The sequence below is a fragment of the Felis catus genome, chromosome A3, assembly GCF_018350175.1.
Source record: "Felis catus isolate Fca126 chromosome A3, F.catus_Fca126_mat1.0, whole genome shotgun sequence".
Classification (NCBI taxonomy): domain Eukaryota; kingdom Metazoa; phylum Chordata; class Mammalia; order Carnivora; family Felidae; genus Felis; species Felis catus.
Genome location: NC_058370.1, coordinates 132,457,323 through 132,473,312, shown reverse-complemented (window position 1 = coordinate 132,473,312; position 15,990 = coordinate 132,457,323). Strand labels below are relative to the sequence as shown.

General features: G+C 58.4%; 1 protein-coding gene and 1 long non-coding RNA gene across 31 annotated transcripts in view; one reads left to right on the top strand and one right to left on the bottom strand.

Annotated features, from left to right (window-relative positions):
• ATP6V1C2 (ATPase H+ transporting V1 subunit C2) overlaps positions 1 to 15,990 on the top strand; it is a 62,500-nt gene that overhangs the window by 24,712 nt on the left and 21,798 nt on the right. For 16 of the 24 annotated variants that reach the window (XM_045054959.1, XM_045054964.1, XM_045054954.1 and 13 more), the window contains 4 exons: positions 3,236 to 3,321; positions 4,220 to 4,249; positions 10,347 to 10,441; positions 15,112 to 15,203. In XM_045054959.1, coding sequence (XP_044910894.1) covers positions 3,236 to 3,321; positions 4,220 to 4,249; positions 10,347 to 10,441; positions 15,112 to 15,203 — 303 coding nt within the window. Of the gene's footprint in view, positions 1 to 3,235; positions 3,322 to 4,219; positions 4,250 to 5,763; positions 5,821 to 6,363; positions 6,470 to 7,002; positions 7,157 to 10,346; positions 10,442 to 15,111; positions 15,204 to 15,990 lie in introns of those variants that run through there. The other 8 variants (XM_023252109.2, XM_045054965.1, XM_045054949.1 and 5 more) reach the window with 5 other exon arrangements.
• Positions 5,357 to 11,548, bottom strand: LOC123384623. Of its 7 annotated transcripts, none has more exons than XR_006596002.1 (6): positions 10,892 to 11,548; positions 7,891 to 10,538; positions 7,715 to 7,796; positions 6,149 to 7,312; positions 5,962 to 6,053; positions 5,358 to 5,408 (listed from the first exon to the last, which is right to left on the bottom strand). It is a non-coding gene; the product is annotated as an uncharacterized LOC123384623 (long non-coding RNA). The 7 variants fall into 7 exon arrangements; XR_006596003.1 differs by having other exon boundaries at positions 7,715 to 8,364; positions 8,611 to 10,538; XR_006596006.1 differs by having other exon boundaries at positions 7,715 to 8,760; positions 9,144 to 10,538; positions 10,892 to 11,547.

Below are 15,990 nucleotides of genomic sequence, written 5' to 3'. Positions count from 1 at the left end.
CCCGCTCGAGGGCAGGCGTGTGGCCATCCTGGTTATTGTTAAAAACTTCACACAGGCTAGAATCGGGAGCAGGCAAAAAGCCATCACCGAAATGGTGAGTGAGTTCTCTTTTTAGGTTGACCTGGAAGGAAGCGTGCGTGTTACTTAGGCGCTGAGGAGGGCTGGACCTCTTTTCATAGATTCGTGGACTCTACGAATGGCCTGTTTTCGTCTTCTGTGAATAGCGTGTTCACGCCCTTTGCTGGTTTTTGGTTTTTTGGGTTTTTTTTTTTTTGCTGGTTGGTTCCACTTTGTAAAAAGAGTTCGTTTATTCACCCAACAAACATTTCCTGAGCAGCGGCATTGTGGTCGGGGTGAGAGTTACTGCTGCCTTCCTGTAAACTGATAATTACTTCAAAGCATCACAGAGGAGCTGTTGACGGCATTAGGATAGAAGCTTCCAGGGAGCAGGGACTCTGGTCCGTGGCGTTATGAAAGTGCTGGGCACACAGTTGCTTAATGTATGGGATTTGCCACATGAAGGCGCAAACGAATGAATGAACGTGTCGAGCCAGTCTCTACAGATTACAGAAAGACACTCAAATTAGGAGAATTTGAGGAGAGTCCATTGGTAAAGGGACAGACACTTGTGTGGGGGCTGTAGGTGACCCACAAGGGACGGTGTACGAAGCCAGGCAGATGGGGAGGCATTGTCACAGCCCTAGGCTGCAGGGGAAGGGAGGGGAGAGGTTTCTGACCCTGTCCCCTGCCCACCCTGATGTCCCCACGAGCCGGGGGGGCAGAGAGCCCGGAGGCGGTCCACCAGGCTGCTTCGAACACAACTGGAGACGTTTGCCACAAACTCCCCGCACCTGGAACATCACGTGCGTTGCATCAGACTCCACAAATAGCCCGTGAGAGGCACAGCAGCATCTCCACTTTACGGCCGAGGAAACAGATTCGTTGGGTAACGACGCATTGGCAAAAGAATTCTCATTAGTTATGATTAGTAAGAGGCGAGCTACGATTCTAGGAAATTCCCGACACGTTCGTAAAGATTCGAGCCCAGGATGGGTCTCGGGGACTGTAGAGACGGCCGCGTGGCCGGGTGGCTGAGAGCCTGGGAGTCCTCAGCCCGACTGGGCGGGTGGGGCCGATTTACTTCTCTGGGCCTCATCCGTAAAATGGGATAATACCCATCTCTAGAGCGTTTGCGGGGATTGAAGGAGATAATGATGAGAGAATGTGGTGCCTGGTGTTATGGACAGAAAACCTCAAGCCACATACACTGTAGAAGAGTTAAGGCTTTGGAAACCCACCAGAGTGAAAGTGCGTGTTTCCTCTTGGGTGGAGGAAAACGGTGGTTCTTTTTTCTGATATTTTTTCCAATTTTGACCACGAATACGTGTCACTCTGCTAGGAGACCAGGTTCCTCCCTCCCTCCCTCCCTCCCTCTCTTCTTTCCGCCCTCCCTCTCTTCATTTTATCCGGGGCCTCTCAATGCCCTCCTGACTCAGTCTCCTGTGTTGGTCCCCAGCCCCCTGGCCTCATGCTCTGAGCGGCCAACATGGCCGGTGTCTGCAACAGCAGAAGGGCCATGTTCCCCATCTGGAGTTCAGTGACCTGATCCACGCTGCCTGCAGACGCGGCCTCCCTCGTGGGAGCCAAGGGAAGGTGTGGCGGGGGGGGGGGGGGGCGGGGGGGGCGCCTAAGGCAGATATTTGGGTCTTCAGGGCTTTTAGACTTGGGTCCTAGTTTGGCTTGTTTTCTGATCCGACTTCTCACTGCTCAGCCTCTAGGAGCAGACACTTGCTCCTAGATACTCGGTGTCTGATTAATATGTTGTATTAATATGTTGTCGTATTCATATGTGTGATAATCCTGCAAAATGGGCTGTACTCTGCATCCTCCGGATAAAAGGACTGAGGCACAAAGAGATGGAATAAATGAGGTCGAAATCACACGTTTGGGGGTGCCTGGCTGGCTCAGCCGGAAGAGCGTGTGACTCTTGATCTCAGGGTCATGGGTTTGAGCCCCACCTTGGGTGTAGAGATTACTAAAAAGGAAAAAAAACAAAACAAAACACCTACAAGGGGCACCTGGCTGGCTCAGTCCGTAGAGGATGCGACTCTTGATCTCAGGTCTGTGAGTTCGAGCCCCACGTTGGACATGAAGCCTACTTAAAAATTAAAAACAAAACAGGGGCCCCTGGGTGGCTTAGTCGGTTAAGCGTCTGGCTTCAGCTCAGGTCGTGATCTCACGGTTCGTGAGTTCGAGCCCCGCGTTGGGCTCTCTGCTGTCCACGCAGAGCCCGCTTGGGATCCTCTGTCCCCTGCTCTCTGCCCCTCCCCCGCTTGCGCGCCCGCACTCTCTCAAAAATAAAATATTAAAAAAATTAAAACCAAAACAAAGAAACGAATGACACATTTGGTAATTGGCAGAGCCGTGGGAATTTGAGTCCTTCTGCCTTGAAATCCTGTACTTCCCTTTCTTTTTCTCATACTTTGTTTTTGGTTGGAGGGAGGAGACCTTTTTTGTTTGTTTTATTCTTTCCCGGATCCTCAAAGGTTACGTTAGTTTCAGGTATACAACAGTGATTTTGACAACCTTATGCTCTGCCAGCCCACCCTCCTTCCTCATACTTTCTGAATCCTTTGGGATCCTTGCTGGGGACTTAAACAGTTTTGATTTTCTCATTATCAAAGCAATCCTGAACTATACTCGGTATTAATTCAGTTATCATTACGAGGATCCGAATTACCATTACGGATTATGATCGGAAATACGCGGCGTCGGAAGAACAATTTCACATGGTCACAGCCACGCTGTCTGCATCAATTCGGATCTTGGGGCTTTTTTCCACGGAGGATTATAATACATGCCTTGTTCTACGTGTTAGGAGTTCTTTGTGAACCTTATTTCCAACGGATGCCTAATAATCCCTCCGTTGGGTATACCATCATTTCCTCCAACAATCCCCCATTGTTGAATCTTCTCGTGCTTTCCGGTTCTCCACTGTCAGCAGCGGTGCTGGGGAAGAACATCTTTTTATTCAGAAAGGTGTTTTGTTTTGTTTCTGTTTGTCCTATTTCCTTACGCTACTTTCTCAGAAGTGGAAATACGGGTTCAGAGACTGTTCACATTTTAAGCGTCGGCCTACATGTTGCCCCGCGGTTCCCCAGAGGGCGGCAGCCAGCGTGAGTATTCGGAGGGCACGTTCCTGCTGCTCTAATGGTCTCTTGTTCTTTTCCCGAAGCCTCATAAAGAGGATGGCCCAGAGCGTGGTAGAAGTTATGGAAGACTCCAAGGGGAAGGTTCCGGAGAACCTCCTGGCCAACGGAGGTAGGTCGCTGGAATGTCCTCGGCCGGGCCTCTCCCAGCCGGTCCTAGCCCATCGGTGGCCCTGGCCGTGCTGAAATGTTGCGAGCCCCCGCGGAGCGTCTGAGTTGACACGTCGGACAGGGCCGTGCTCGCTGTTTTGAGCCCAGCAGCACCGCTGGTTTGAAGAGATGCCCCTGGGCACGTCTGTGGTCCAGCGGCGGCCTTTCTAAAGCCCCAGGACCTGGAGTTTCTTACCCTGTGGAAATCTGAAGGGAGAATGGTCAGTGGGGGCTAACGGTTGTTTGGCCTACCCGCCGCGTTTTTCAGGTTGTGCTCTCAGCCTGCATGGAAAATTCCATCCGGTTCCCCCACCCCTCCCACCCCTGCCCCACCCATTTCTCCCTGTCGCCACACTGGAAAATGCCTTGAGGGGCTGAGGAAAGCCTCCAACTTCAGTCTTCGTTGTGCCCAGTAACTACTCGAGAGAGACCAAAACTGCTCTGTGTCCTGTGTTCGCATTTTGAGCGTCCGTCCGTCTCCCCTGTGGCCCAGTAGAGACCTTCGGGTTCCGGAGACATTCAGGCCCATTAACCGTGTACAGACTGAGTGCACTTACAATGCGCACGACAGAAACTCTGAGACTTTGGGAACTTTAGAACTCGGTGCTGAAACTCCGCGGAGGTCATTAAACGTGTGGCTGTACGCGTGTGCAGGTGCTGCACGTGTTACTCTGTATTTAACGCTTCTGTCACTCGTTGCACATCAGTTCGTGTTCACTGTCCCCTCTTGGGAACCCCATAAAAGGCCGTGTTATTTGCTCGCTTAACTGGACAAATGGGAACGCCCACACTCCCCAACCTGAACTTGGCTTCGTGTGTTAACGCAGTGGAATAACCGCCCTCCCCTTATTACGTTGCAGGTTTGAAGGAAAAACTGAAATGTTTAAAGAGTAGGTTATGCGTTGTTTGCCGTGAGTGTGCCTGGTGTGATGCCCGCATGCCCCTGGGAAGGTGGATTCTCCCCTGGTCGTAGGGGTGCGGTGATGGGGTCACGGGGGATTTCTCGAGGAACACCCTGGCACCTTGGTCACCGTATCCGTACGACCCATCGCCGGTTTCGTTCCCCTCCCCTCCTTCTCGTGCCTGCCCTGCCTTCCCGCCCGAGCACTGCATGCCTCCAGGAGTGGGGAGTGCCCTGGCTCTCGAGTTCAAGGCGGACTTCTGCATCTTTTGGCTCGTGGTCTTCTACTCGCTTGGATGTCTGTCCTCCGCGTCCCCTCTCCTGCCCGCCCTTGGAAGCCGGTTGCTTGGTGGACCCTGGCGGCTTAAATATCAGGCTTAGCTTTGCGTGGCCCTGAGGGGGTTCGCTCGGCCCAGGACCCTTCTTCTCCTGAGCCTCCTGGGGGGGCCCCTGCGCCCGAACGGGCCACTCCTGGCTTCAGCGTTAGAAAGAAGGAGCCCTTTGCTTTGGGTTTTCTCCAACTGGCTCAAACCGGTGGAATTAAGGCCAGCCAACCCATTCGGGATGAGCACAAATCTTTACCGATTGGCACTTCTCCAAATACCTTTCCACATGCTATCTGTTTGTGTACATGGAAATTTCTTGCTGGCGCTGATAAAAAATTATTTTGTTTCATTGATCAGCTGGACTTATTTGCCAGCAGGGGACTAGACTGAAGAGCTGACTTACGGTAGAGACCTCCTGTTCTGCATCAAAACCTGGTCTTTAAGGCACGAGGATTCGAGCTCACATTACAATAGCAGTCAGGAAAAAATAAAATAAGTAAATAGCAATCAGGATGCTTATATTCTACTCAGAATTCACGTTACTTAGAACTAGAGGCCATCACTCCACTATCCCCGTCCCCAGTGCAGATGGCAGCTACTCTGAGGGCCCGGCCACCTCTCATCTCGGGAGGAGGAAATTCAGCTTAAAAAAATTTTTTTTTAATGTTTTTATTTATTTTTGAGACAGAGAGAGACAGAGCATGAGCAGGGGAGGGGCGGAGAGAGAGAGGGAGACCCAGAATCCGAAGCAGGCTCCAGGCTCCGAGCTGTCAGCACAGAGCCCGACGCGGGGCTCGAACTCACGGACCTCGAGATCATGACCTGAGCCGAAGTCGGACGCTTAACCGACTGAGCCACCCAGGCGCCCCGGAAATTCAGCTTTATTTGTTTACATAATCTGCTTCATTATCTCCAGCTCCCCCACCCCCCACCCCCGCCAGTGAATCGGGTCCCTGTGACTTCTGAGACTAGAGCTTCTAAGCCTTGTTCTGTAACCAGCCCTGTGCAAATAAAGGTCAAGGGCTCTACAGCAGTGTTCCTGCCAAGGACTCCTGACATTCACAATGTGTAACGGCTCTGAAAAGTACTGAAGTCAAGACCTCTGTTCAGACTGACTTTGGCTCAGGTTTTCCTGATATCGTTTGGGCAGGGAAACCTTTTTCTTTTTCTTCTGCAGGACACCCACGGAGCTAGCTACCGACACAATTAACTGGAAGGCTCAGCGTTGCCCCCAGTAGGTGGGGTTTAAGCCATCTCCCGGCGGGAGGGGGTGGGGCAGCGCTGCCCGGCCAGCCAGCGGCCGCAGCAGCCCTGGAGCGGTCAGACCTGGTCCTGGACCTTGGCAGGTCACCTGTCTGGGTCTTGGTGTTCTCACCTGTCAGTGGACTTCATCCCCTCACGGGCTCCTAGCCTGGCCGCGGCATCTCGTGTTTCTGCTTGTTCTCCGCCCCCAACCGAGCTTTGAGGCTGGAAGGACAGGGACGCTTTGGATTGTAGCAGACGCGGGGCAAGCACACCACTGCCTGGCTCAGACCCTAGAACGTGACGGAAGTCACAAACACCTGGAGATCTGGCTGGCTGACCGGCAGCCCCTGTGGTCACAGGTCCCTCGTTCTGCCTGCCGGGAAGGCCTTGTTTGGGTTCTGAGATGACATCACGGTTGCTCACGAGCTGCTGTTGACGGTCTGACCTCGACCTTGGCCAACAGCCCCAGCCCCGAGTTGCTCCCTTGGAGGCCAGGCCTCTCTGACCTCAGCCAGGGGAGGGGAGGCGGTTCTTCCCTGGGCAGGCAGAAGGCTGCCGTATTGGAAGGACCGGCAGACCCAAGGGGGCCGTGGCTTTCTGAGACGGAGGACCGGCCTCAGGCCATGTTGTCACCAGAGGTGATGGGCGCGGACAGGGCAATGCTGTCCTTGGATGCGTGACCCAGGGCAGGGGGCAGCGTCTGGAGCGGGTGCTCCGGACTTGGGAAGGGAGGTGTCCGAGGAGGGGAGGTCACAGTCACATCCCAGAGGTCTCCAGAGGCCTCTGCAGGGAGGTCTGCACAGTCCCCTTATCTGCAGCCTCTTCATTCGCGGCCACTCCCACATGGCTGGCAAGTCCCAGGCGCCGTGCTGGCTGCTGGGCACGTGGAGGTGACTGCTCTCCGAGGGCTCGGGGCCAAGGGGACAGCCCCGCAGTTCCACCCGCGCTGTGATGGGAACGGGACGGAGGCCGAACGCTCAGGAGCCACTCAAGGAGATGGTCAGAGTCTTGCAGGAATGGGAGGAGCTCTTCTAGAGGAAAGAGGCACCTCGTTCTCTCTGCTGTGCCATGAAGGCCTTAGAATTTGTGACCGTGCGTGGAGATGGGCGTGGTCCAAATGTATCTCTCCCGGGCCACCCAGCTAGCTCGAGTTAGTACAGTCGCCGAGAGTTAGGAGGGAGACTCGCATATGGAACCCTCGCTCTGTGCTGGGCGCTGAGACAGGCTCTGGAGACACGGAGACTGTCATCTGCCCCTCAAGGAGCCCGAAAGAGAACGGCGGGGGGGGGGGGGGGTCATGCAGCATCACGAGCGTCATGGAACAGGTGCGTGCCGAGGCCAGGAGGAGGAGGCGTGGTCGGCGGGCTTGCAGGAGCCGGCCCCTGTCCCGATGTTGAAGGGCGAGAGCAGCGGGAGAGAGAGCGAGGGGCTGGAGGTGGCTCGGCTTGGGCAGGGGTGTGCCCGCAGGGTGCTGGAGGTGGCTGAGCGGGGAAGAGAAGGGGCACAGATCCCCAAGAACGCGTCTGCCCGGCATCTCCTGCCTGAGGCAGGCGGCGGGGGCCGGGCCGTGGCTCCAGCCGGTCAGCGCGTGGCCGACATTCGTGGCCCTCGCCAGGGCTCCGTGAGTGGGATCGGCTGCCCCAGGAGGAGTCCTTCTCGACCTTCTGGTCCTGCCTCTGACTGCTCCCCACCCCACCCCCCCCATAATTCAGATGTTTGTTCTGTTCCTCCCTGGCCCGCACCCTTGCACAAAATCGTTCCCTGCTGGAGTGTGGCAGTTCCCAAACCCATATTAATACCAGATTTATCCCCACATCTGTACTGGCTCGAAGTGTCATAACACAATACCACAGACTGGGGTGGGGGTGGGGGGCGGTGCTTACACAGCAGCCATTTATCTCCCGCAGTTCTGGAAGCTGGAAGTCCAAGGTCAAGGCGCCGGGAGGTTGGTTCCTTTGCTGCCTCCTTGGTGTGAGCCCATGGGGAGGGAGAGAGAGAGAGATCGATCTCTGGTGTCTCTCCTTATAAGGACGCTTGTCCTATCGGATCAGGGCCCCACCTTGGTGCCTCTTGTCTATTCCGGCACCGTGGGAATCTGAAGGCCATCTTCTAGGTGCGAGTGGCCCAGACGCATCAGCATGTGGTTCTTGCGCAGATGGGCCACGAGCCCCCTGCTCCCCCACAGGGGAGCTGTGACCTGACCGTGGGCGGGCCGCGGGGGACCGTGGTCCTTCACGTGCTCCGTGGTCACCGTCTCATCTCGTAGTGGGTGTTAGTTAGGTAACTACCCTGTGCCGATCCCCTCACCTCTAAGGTGGGGAAGATAACAGTACTTAATAGGGTTGAAAGCTCGGTTGAATGAAGTAATTCCTGTGTCCTGGCCAAGGTGGGCAGTCAGCGTCCCCCGCCCTCACGGCTGTGATGGGCGGCGATGGCGTCCTTATATAAGGCGCTTTCAACTTCCTGTGCGCTCATGCCTCTGCCGGCAGGGCTGGGTCGCTCCTCCGAGCCCCGTTTCATTTCCACGTGCCTCCTGGGGAGTCGTCTGCGGTCATTATCAGCCTCGAACTTGCCCCTGGTTGAGCCCATCTCCTCTCCCCTCTGCCCCATGCTGCCCGGCTTAATGCATGTCCCCTCCCTCCACCTGGCCTCCTTGGCCAGGGTGTCCGCACCCTGCTGGGCCGGCCCTCCCTTTTCTGCGCCCAGAGCTGTGGCCCCTCTTAGCTGCGCCTTCTTGTCTCCCACGCCTGCACCTCTCTCCCGCAAGGCCCCCAGAAACCTCAGCGTGTGCGTGCCCTTGACTGGCTGCGTAGCCGCTGGATGCTTGGTGTCCCGGCCCGCTCGATGACCTTTTCAGCCCCGCTGTTGGAGTCGCTGTGGGGCCGATCTCTGGCACATCATGGGGGGCTCCGGAGCTGCGCCCCGGTGTCTTGCTCGCCACAGGGAGAAAGTGCAGATGCCGCCTTCCATGACCCTGCCCTGGCCCTCCTGCTCCACTGGGTTGTCCCAGAGATTCCCATGCCCCACACAGGATGTCCCCCAGGCGCCCTCCGCGAACACCCAGCGCCCTCCCCCGCTGGCCACATGGCAAACTCGGGTCACCTCCAGCTCCCGTGGCCGCCCTCCGTGCCCTCCCTGGGAGCCAGACACCGTCTCTCCCACCCTTAGCGCCCTGATACACTCTGTTACCGCTCACTGTGGTTTGACGTTTGCCTGGCTGTCTCTCTAAGAAACTGAGCACCTTGAAATTAGGGGGTGTGGTCTGTCCCTCCCCTCAGGGTAGCGCGCTGACGTTCAGCGTAAGTGACTGACCTTCGAGTGAGCAAAAGTGTCCCTTTTATCCGCCCAAGGACGTACTGGGAAGGGCAGACGCGCACATATCCCGGGGTGAGAATCTAGCATAGGAAGGCTGGTCTTGCACAGGCTCACGGGATCCTGGGGGGCTGTGTCAGCATTGCATAGGCTGACCTGACTTACTGGCGGGAGAACAGGCTGGGTGTCTCCAGCAGCTGGCCCCCGGGAGCACTCCCTAAGTGTGCGTGGAGCTGATCTGAGGAGGAGGCGCTCGGAGGGCCGTGTGGCCTCCTTTCCCTGCCCCATTTCTCAGGTCGGGAGACTGAGGTGCAAAGGGACTTAGATGCTAATGTGCTCGAGGCCCCGGGTCTCGGGATCCGCCCAGGGCCACTCAAGTGTGGCTTGTCTGACCTCAGACTCCAGAGCTCCTCCGCCCGCGGCTGATTAGGGAACCAGAAACCTCCCGAGGGCGGCAGGTTCAGGTCTGTTTCTGGAGAAAGTAAGGGGAGAAGGGACACGTGGTGGGAAAACACCGGCTTCGTCTACTCCCTGTATATAGACTTTTATATAAAGGACATACGGTGACCAGGGCACCCCCACCCCGGGGGGTAAAAACGGCAGTCGCAGCTTCGAGTATTTTTCCAGGGTTCGACATGCCTTCTTTAAAACAGACCACGTGTGTGGAAATCCACTCCGTCCAGGGCTTGGACGAGGGAGGCGAGAAGGCAGCTCGCCCTGAGGGCAGGCGGCACCCTAACTGGCTCTGTGGTCTTGGAGGGCTGGCTGGAGGCTCTCTGGCGAGTCTTATCTTGGAGGTACTTCAAAACAGAACAACCACCCAGCAGGGGTGTGTGTCCTACACAGCAGGAAAAGACGGGGAATCAGCCCGGCCCTCAGAAGCTCTCCTCTTGGGAAAGCGGGATCTCCCCGCTGCAGATCTCTGCGAGAGAGTTTGGGGTACAGGAGTGCACCGGGTCCAGCGGCCCCGGGGCTGGTGGCGGGCTTTCCAGAGGGGCTGTGGGTGCCGCTGAGGGTCCTTGCCGGAGGCCAGCCCGCTGCCTCGGTGCCCTGCTCCCCCGGGGACAGTGTTTCCCCAGAGCCCCCAGCCTGCCCTCCAGCTCCTCTCGGTTCAAGGGGGGACGCTTGGCCCGGGGTGTGGCAACCTCGGTCTCAACCAGATGGGGAGAGCCCCGCTCATTTGTTGAAATGTGTTTCTTCCAGTTGACTTAACATCCTTCGTGACCCACTTTGAGTGGGACATGGCCAAATATCCTGCGAAGCAGCCACTGGTGAGCGTCGTGGACACTCTAGCAAAGGTAAGAGAAGGGCCTTCCCTTCCCGTAGGGGACGGTGAAACTTCGGTGACCGGGGGTAGCTGACCGTCTGGGGTGGATCTGCATCGGTGTTTGGACCCTGGTGATGCAAAGAGGAACTTTCTGGGAGGCCAGAGCCAGGAGGCTGGGTGGGGTCCCCTTCCCACCTGCCTCCTGCCAGCCCTGACCAGGCCCGGTGCCTTTCTGAGGTGTGGCCTTCCATGCCCTGGGCAAGGATAGGGCCTTTTGCGTTTCAAGGCGGGCACCTGCCCTCCCTGCACCTCCTCTGGCCCTGTCACCCGGCAGGCGGCTGCACCTTACAGGACACTCCCCCGACCTGCTCTGGAGCCACCGGTGCTGTGAGCCCGGACCCCGGTGTCCCTTTGACACACCCCTCCTGCTCTTTGCTGATGGGAGCCTAACCTCCCCACCCCCACCCCCCCGAGTGTTTACCTGACAAAAACTATCTGCTTCTGTGGAGAGTCTGGCCCAGGAGCCCTAAGTCCTGGGAGGCGTTGATGGAAGGCATCCCCAGGGGCCCAGGCTCCTGCTCTGAGGGGCCTGTGACAAAAGTGAGGCCCGTGAGTGCTGCACCCCTGATCCCACCAGCCCGGTAAGCGATGGCCTCCAGCTGTCACTTCATAAATAAAAGCCCGGTGGCACAGGTCTCTGGGACATGGTGGGGGTCTCGCGGCCTTGTTGACTCCTGCTTGTCTCGCTGAGGGTGAGCGCTGATTGTCTGTCCCCCTCCCTCCACCATAAACTGAGCCCCTGAAAGGGCAGGTCTCTTCCTGGAGTGGCCGGGAGAGACAGTCTCAGCCAGGCCAGGAACAAAGCCTTCCTGTTGTCTCCTCAGAGCCCAGCGCCACCCAGGTGTGTCTGGGCAGGTCAGGCGGAGGAGATGGGCCCCTGGGACCCTGCGTTCTCCTCACAGCTCGCTGGTGCCCGGCCTGTGTCTCTGGGAACTCGGGTGGGGCCAGAAGGCTCCGGAATCTGGGTGCGGTTCCTTCGCCACTCTTACATCACAGAGGTCCCGGCCCCTCCTGCGACAATTGGGCAGTGGTTCTGGAAAGCCCTCTGAGGGGGGGCTGCCCAGAGCACCTGTGCCAGGTGTGGCTTCCCGGAGGTATTGTGCACGTCTGTCACCAGCCCAGAAGCACCCCGTAGTTTGTGGGGCTGGCCGCGCCCCGCGTCGCGCTAACGAGGCCAGGCTGAGCCAGGCGGGGCGGCGCTCAGGCCTCTCTCTGAGTCCGCTCGGGACAATGCTCGCTGGCCTGGCTGTCCCAGGGACGCCAGACGGTGATGAGGGCCCCCCGGAACACATCAGGGCGTCCGCTGAGAGGGGGGAGCAGAGCCGTTGCAGAGGACAGAACTCGGCTTCTCTCTAGTCCCGAGACCCCGAAGGGTGACTCTGGCAGGAGAGCAGGGGGTGGGAGGAGGGCACGGGTTTTGACAGCCCTGCCTGTGTGCCCGGAACACACGAGGCTCTTCCTTCTCGCATCCTCCGGTCTCAGGTGGGGAAGCTGGCCGAGAGGTTAGGTGACCCGGGATGGGCGTGCGGGTCTTGGCTGGGCTGTGTGTGTGTGTGTGTGTGTGTGTGTGTGTGTGTGTGTGTGTGTGAGAGAGAGAGAGAGAGAGAGAGAGACTCGGCTTCACAAGGAAGCCCTGGGCCGTCTCCACTGCAGGGCACCAGCTCTTTGAGGCTGGCTGGGCAGAAGCAATGAGGATTGGCTCCCTGAGGTTGTCCTGCAACAGGACCACGTGTGTGATGCCCGCGGCCCTGGTTTAGGTCTGTTCCCCCAGCGGGGGCCTAAATCTGTGAAGTAGAGACATCCTGGTCAAAGGAACTCCCTGCACAGAAAGACCCTCAGGGAGGCGAAAGCCGCTGGGCCGCTGGGCGTCGAGGAGCACTTTCTGGGTGTCCCGGCAGGTGTCCCAGCCTGGGAGGAGCCCCGTGCTGACATGGCCAGGGCCAGGCCTCCGGACCCTCCCAAGAGCTGGGAACTGAGCCCACCTGCTTCCCTTAAGGGAAGAGGCTCAAGGGTGGGGAGGGCTTCGCCCCCTTCCGGTCCCGCACGCGGCACGTGGCGGCCCGTCGTGTCACCTGGGCAGGCGCCCAGCCCGGGGCTCTGTCGGTCTCCGCAGGCCGGGTCACGCCGCGGTTTCACAAAAGCCCCCAGATGTCACCAGTGTAACACGGCAAAGCGTTTATTCTTTCGCCGCGCACGCGTCCAGCCCAGGGTGGGGTGGCTCCAGGCCAACCCCCTCGGGGCGCTGGTTGCTCGTGTCTGCACCTCCCCGAAACATCCCCGGGTTCTGCGGGGCAGTCCCACGAGGCCCCCAAGGCTGCCGGCGGGCACGGCTGCCGAGCGGTGGGCAGTGCCGGCCAGCCACACGCCCGGGAGCCCCCCTCGGCCGATCGCATGCCCTCCGCGGTGCCCGTGCAGCGGCCCGTCCCCAGGTTGCGGAGACGGGGGGGGGACCCGGCCCCGCTGGAGGAGCTCGGTCTGGTGGAGGCGGGCCTCGCCTTGGGGACTGGCCCGCTCTGCGGATTCTGTGAGCCCGCGGCCATGCCGGGGCCCCGAGCTCAGAGAGGTTCAGAACCTGACCGCCGGCCCATGGGCAGACACGCAGGGAACTGGCATCCGGTTTGGGCCTGGCCGGTTCCAAAGCCCTGCCCCCTCCCACCGTCCGTGGGTTTCCAAACGCTCTTCTGCGGGGTTTCACTGGCTTGCGGTGAATCCAGGAGAGAAGGGAAGAGGGCAGATTTTTTTTTTTAGTTCGATTTTTTTTCCTTTGAAAACATAGATATCGTTGAATTAATTTATTGTAATTAGAGAGAGAGCATGGGGACAGGGGTGGTGAGGGGCGGGACTTGATCCCACGACCCTGGGATCACGATCCGAGCCGAAGTCAAGAGTCAGACGCTCAAGCAGCTGAGCCACCCAGGCCCCCTAATACATATGTGTATGGTTTTAAAAATCAAGGTCTGTGCATTTGATCTGTGTCCGTTTCTTGGTTACAGTGGTGCATGGATGTTATGTAAGATGTCACTAACGGGGGAAACTAGTACATGGGATCTCTGTGTCCTATTTTTGTAAATTTTGTAATTTCCCATGAGTCTGTCTGTCATCACCTAAAAGGAAAAGGTTTGAAAAGAGATTGTCAAAAAAATTATCAATCTTATTTTGAAAGTCAAACATACCGCGATGTAAAGATCAAAACGTTGAAGGCTTGCCATGACGCGACCCCCTCCACGTTCTCTCCCGTTAACTTTTGCAAGTTTATTTATTTATTTTGAGAGCAAGAGAGCACGAGTGAGTGGGGGAGGAGGAGAGAGGGAGAGAGGGAGAGAGAGAGAGAGAGAGAGAGAGAGAGAGAGAGAATCCCAAGCAGGCCCTGAGCTGTCAGCACAGAATCCAACGCGGGGGCTTGAACTCACGGAAACTGGGAGATCACGACCTGAGCCGAAATCAAGAGTGGGACGCTTAACCGGCTGAGCCAGCCGGCTGCCCCCTCTCGCTTTGAAACGCCCTACAGGTGACCAGGGTTTAACAGCTCCGAGTGGATCCTTCCATCTATATACGAAACCTATGTGTTTCAACTCAACACTGTTCGCGCCCTCAGATTGCCTTCGTTTCCTCGTATAGTGACTCTGGGGGGGTCTTCCGGGTCACAGCGGAGCGCTGACATGCCGCATTTGTTGGCGTGGTGCCCACACGGGCACTTATACACCGCCGGGTGGGGGGGGGGGTCACAGAACGTGGGGCTGAGAAGAGAGTTGGGAGGACTGTGCCATCTGTGTCGGGAGCCGTGGGGGTTGGCCCTGCACCCCCCCGCGTGCCCGTGGGCAGGAATCTACTGCCATCGTTTTGACGGCCGCTCGGTGCTCCATAACGTGGGGCGCCAGACTTTGTTGAACCAACTCTGTAGTCACGGACCCCACCGAGCCCTGGAGGGTGGCTGTGGTCGTTTTAACAGCTACTGCGTTTCGAGGGCTTCCGGGGAGGTGGGCCTTGGCCGGCATTTGCCTTTCGGTGTTTGGACCCCTTGGGGAGGATGTTATCACTCTGCCCAGGGACATGGGGCATCTGAGGCCAGGCAGCCAGAAGGCAGGAGAGGGAGGCCGTGGGCCCCGGGCTCGTCCCATGTCCCCTCTTTCCCCGGCCCGCTGCCCGGCCCGGTCCGCGACTCGCTCCCTGAAACTTGAGAACAGGGGGCGTCCTTAGTGCCCAGCGGGTGACCTGCCTCCGGACTGAAAGGAACCTTCCTACCTGCGCAGAACGGAAGGGGCTGCTGGGCCCAGCTGAGCCTGGGGACCCGGCGCTGGTCGGGGCCGAGCCATCACGTGGGTCCCCATAGAAGCCAGGTCGGGGGTCACCCGGGCTGGCCTGGCGGCCCAAGAAGGGCTTGAAATCAGAAGGTTCAGCTCGCTGAGTGATCCCGGCAGAGCCACTCGTGTCTCGGGCCTCGGTACCCGCCAAGTGGGGACAGGAGTCCCTTCCCTGCTCCCCTCGGGCTGCTGGTCGGGCCAGACGATGGCACGTGTGGGAGAGCAGCAGGGGCAAAAACGTGAGGATTCCTGACACGGATTCCTAAGTGCACCGTGCACAGCGCATGGCCGTTTTGGGAAGTTCGGCCGACTCTCGAAACTCTCTTGCTCTTCCACACAGCAACTGGCACAGATCGAGACCGACCTGAAGTCCCGGACGGCCGCCTACAACACCCTGAAGACAAACCTGGAGAACCTGGAGAAGAAATCCATGTGAGTGGCCACCCTATGGAACTGGGCCAGGGCAGGGGCCGGGCTGGGGCAGGAGCGGGCCTTTCAGGTCACTGGGTGAGCCAGGGTCACCGTGCCCTCATCCGAGAGAGAGACGAGCCGGGCAGGCGGACACAGGGCACGCCTGCCTCTCCGGGAGGCGTGTGCAGGGAGAGGAGACGAGAGACCCTGGTGCACATCCCCGGAGGAAAGGCTCGAGCAGGGAGGGGGCCTGTGCCCGGAGAGGAATCCGATGCTGGCCCTCCCCTGCCTTCCCTTCCTCGCCCACCCTCCCCGGTTTCCCCAGAATACCTAGGCCGTGCCCCAAGATCTTTCTTTACGGAGGACCTTCCCCGCCGAGGCAGTGGGGGACCAGACCGTCAGAGCCTGGCCCTTTGTGAGAGCCCCCCAAGAGCATTGGGTTCTGCAGCCCAGAGCCGAGCAACCCCAGGGACTCCGGTGCCTTCTCCACTCAGCTGAAGGACCACCTCGTGAGGGAGAGGAAGCAGACTGCTTGGCCCAGCAGTCACGAGGCACCAAGACGGCAGGAGGTGTCTGGACAAAAGCATGAGCCCAGGGTCGTGAAGGCAGCAATGACCTCGTAAGGTAGTGAGCGCCCTGTTGTTGGAGGCATGTAAGAAAAAGCCAGATGAGCTCCTGCCAGGAAGTGTGGAAGTTGCTCCTGAATAGGGCTGAGTTGGCACGGAGGACCTTCCCAGTCTCCCCAGATTCTGGATCTGATTCTGTTGACAGTTCTCTGCAGATACTCCAGAGAAGGGAAGTACCCAGG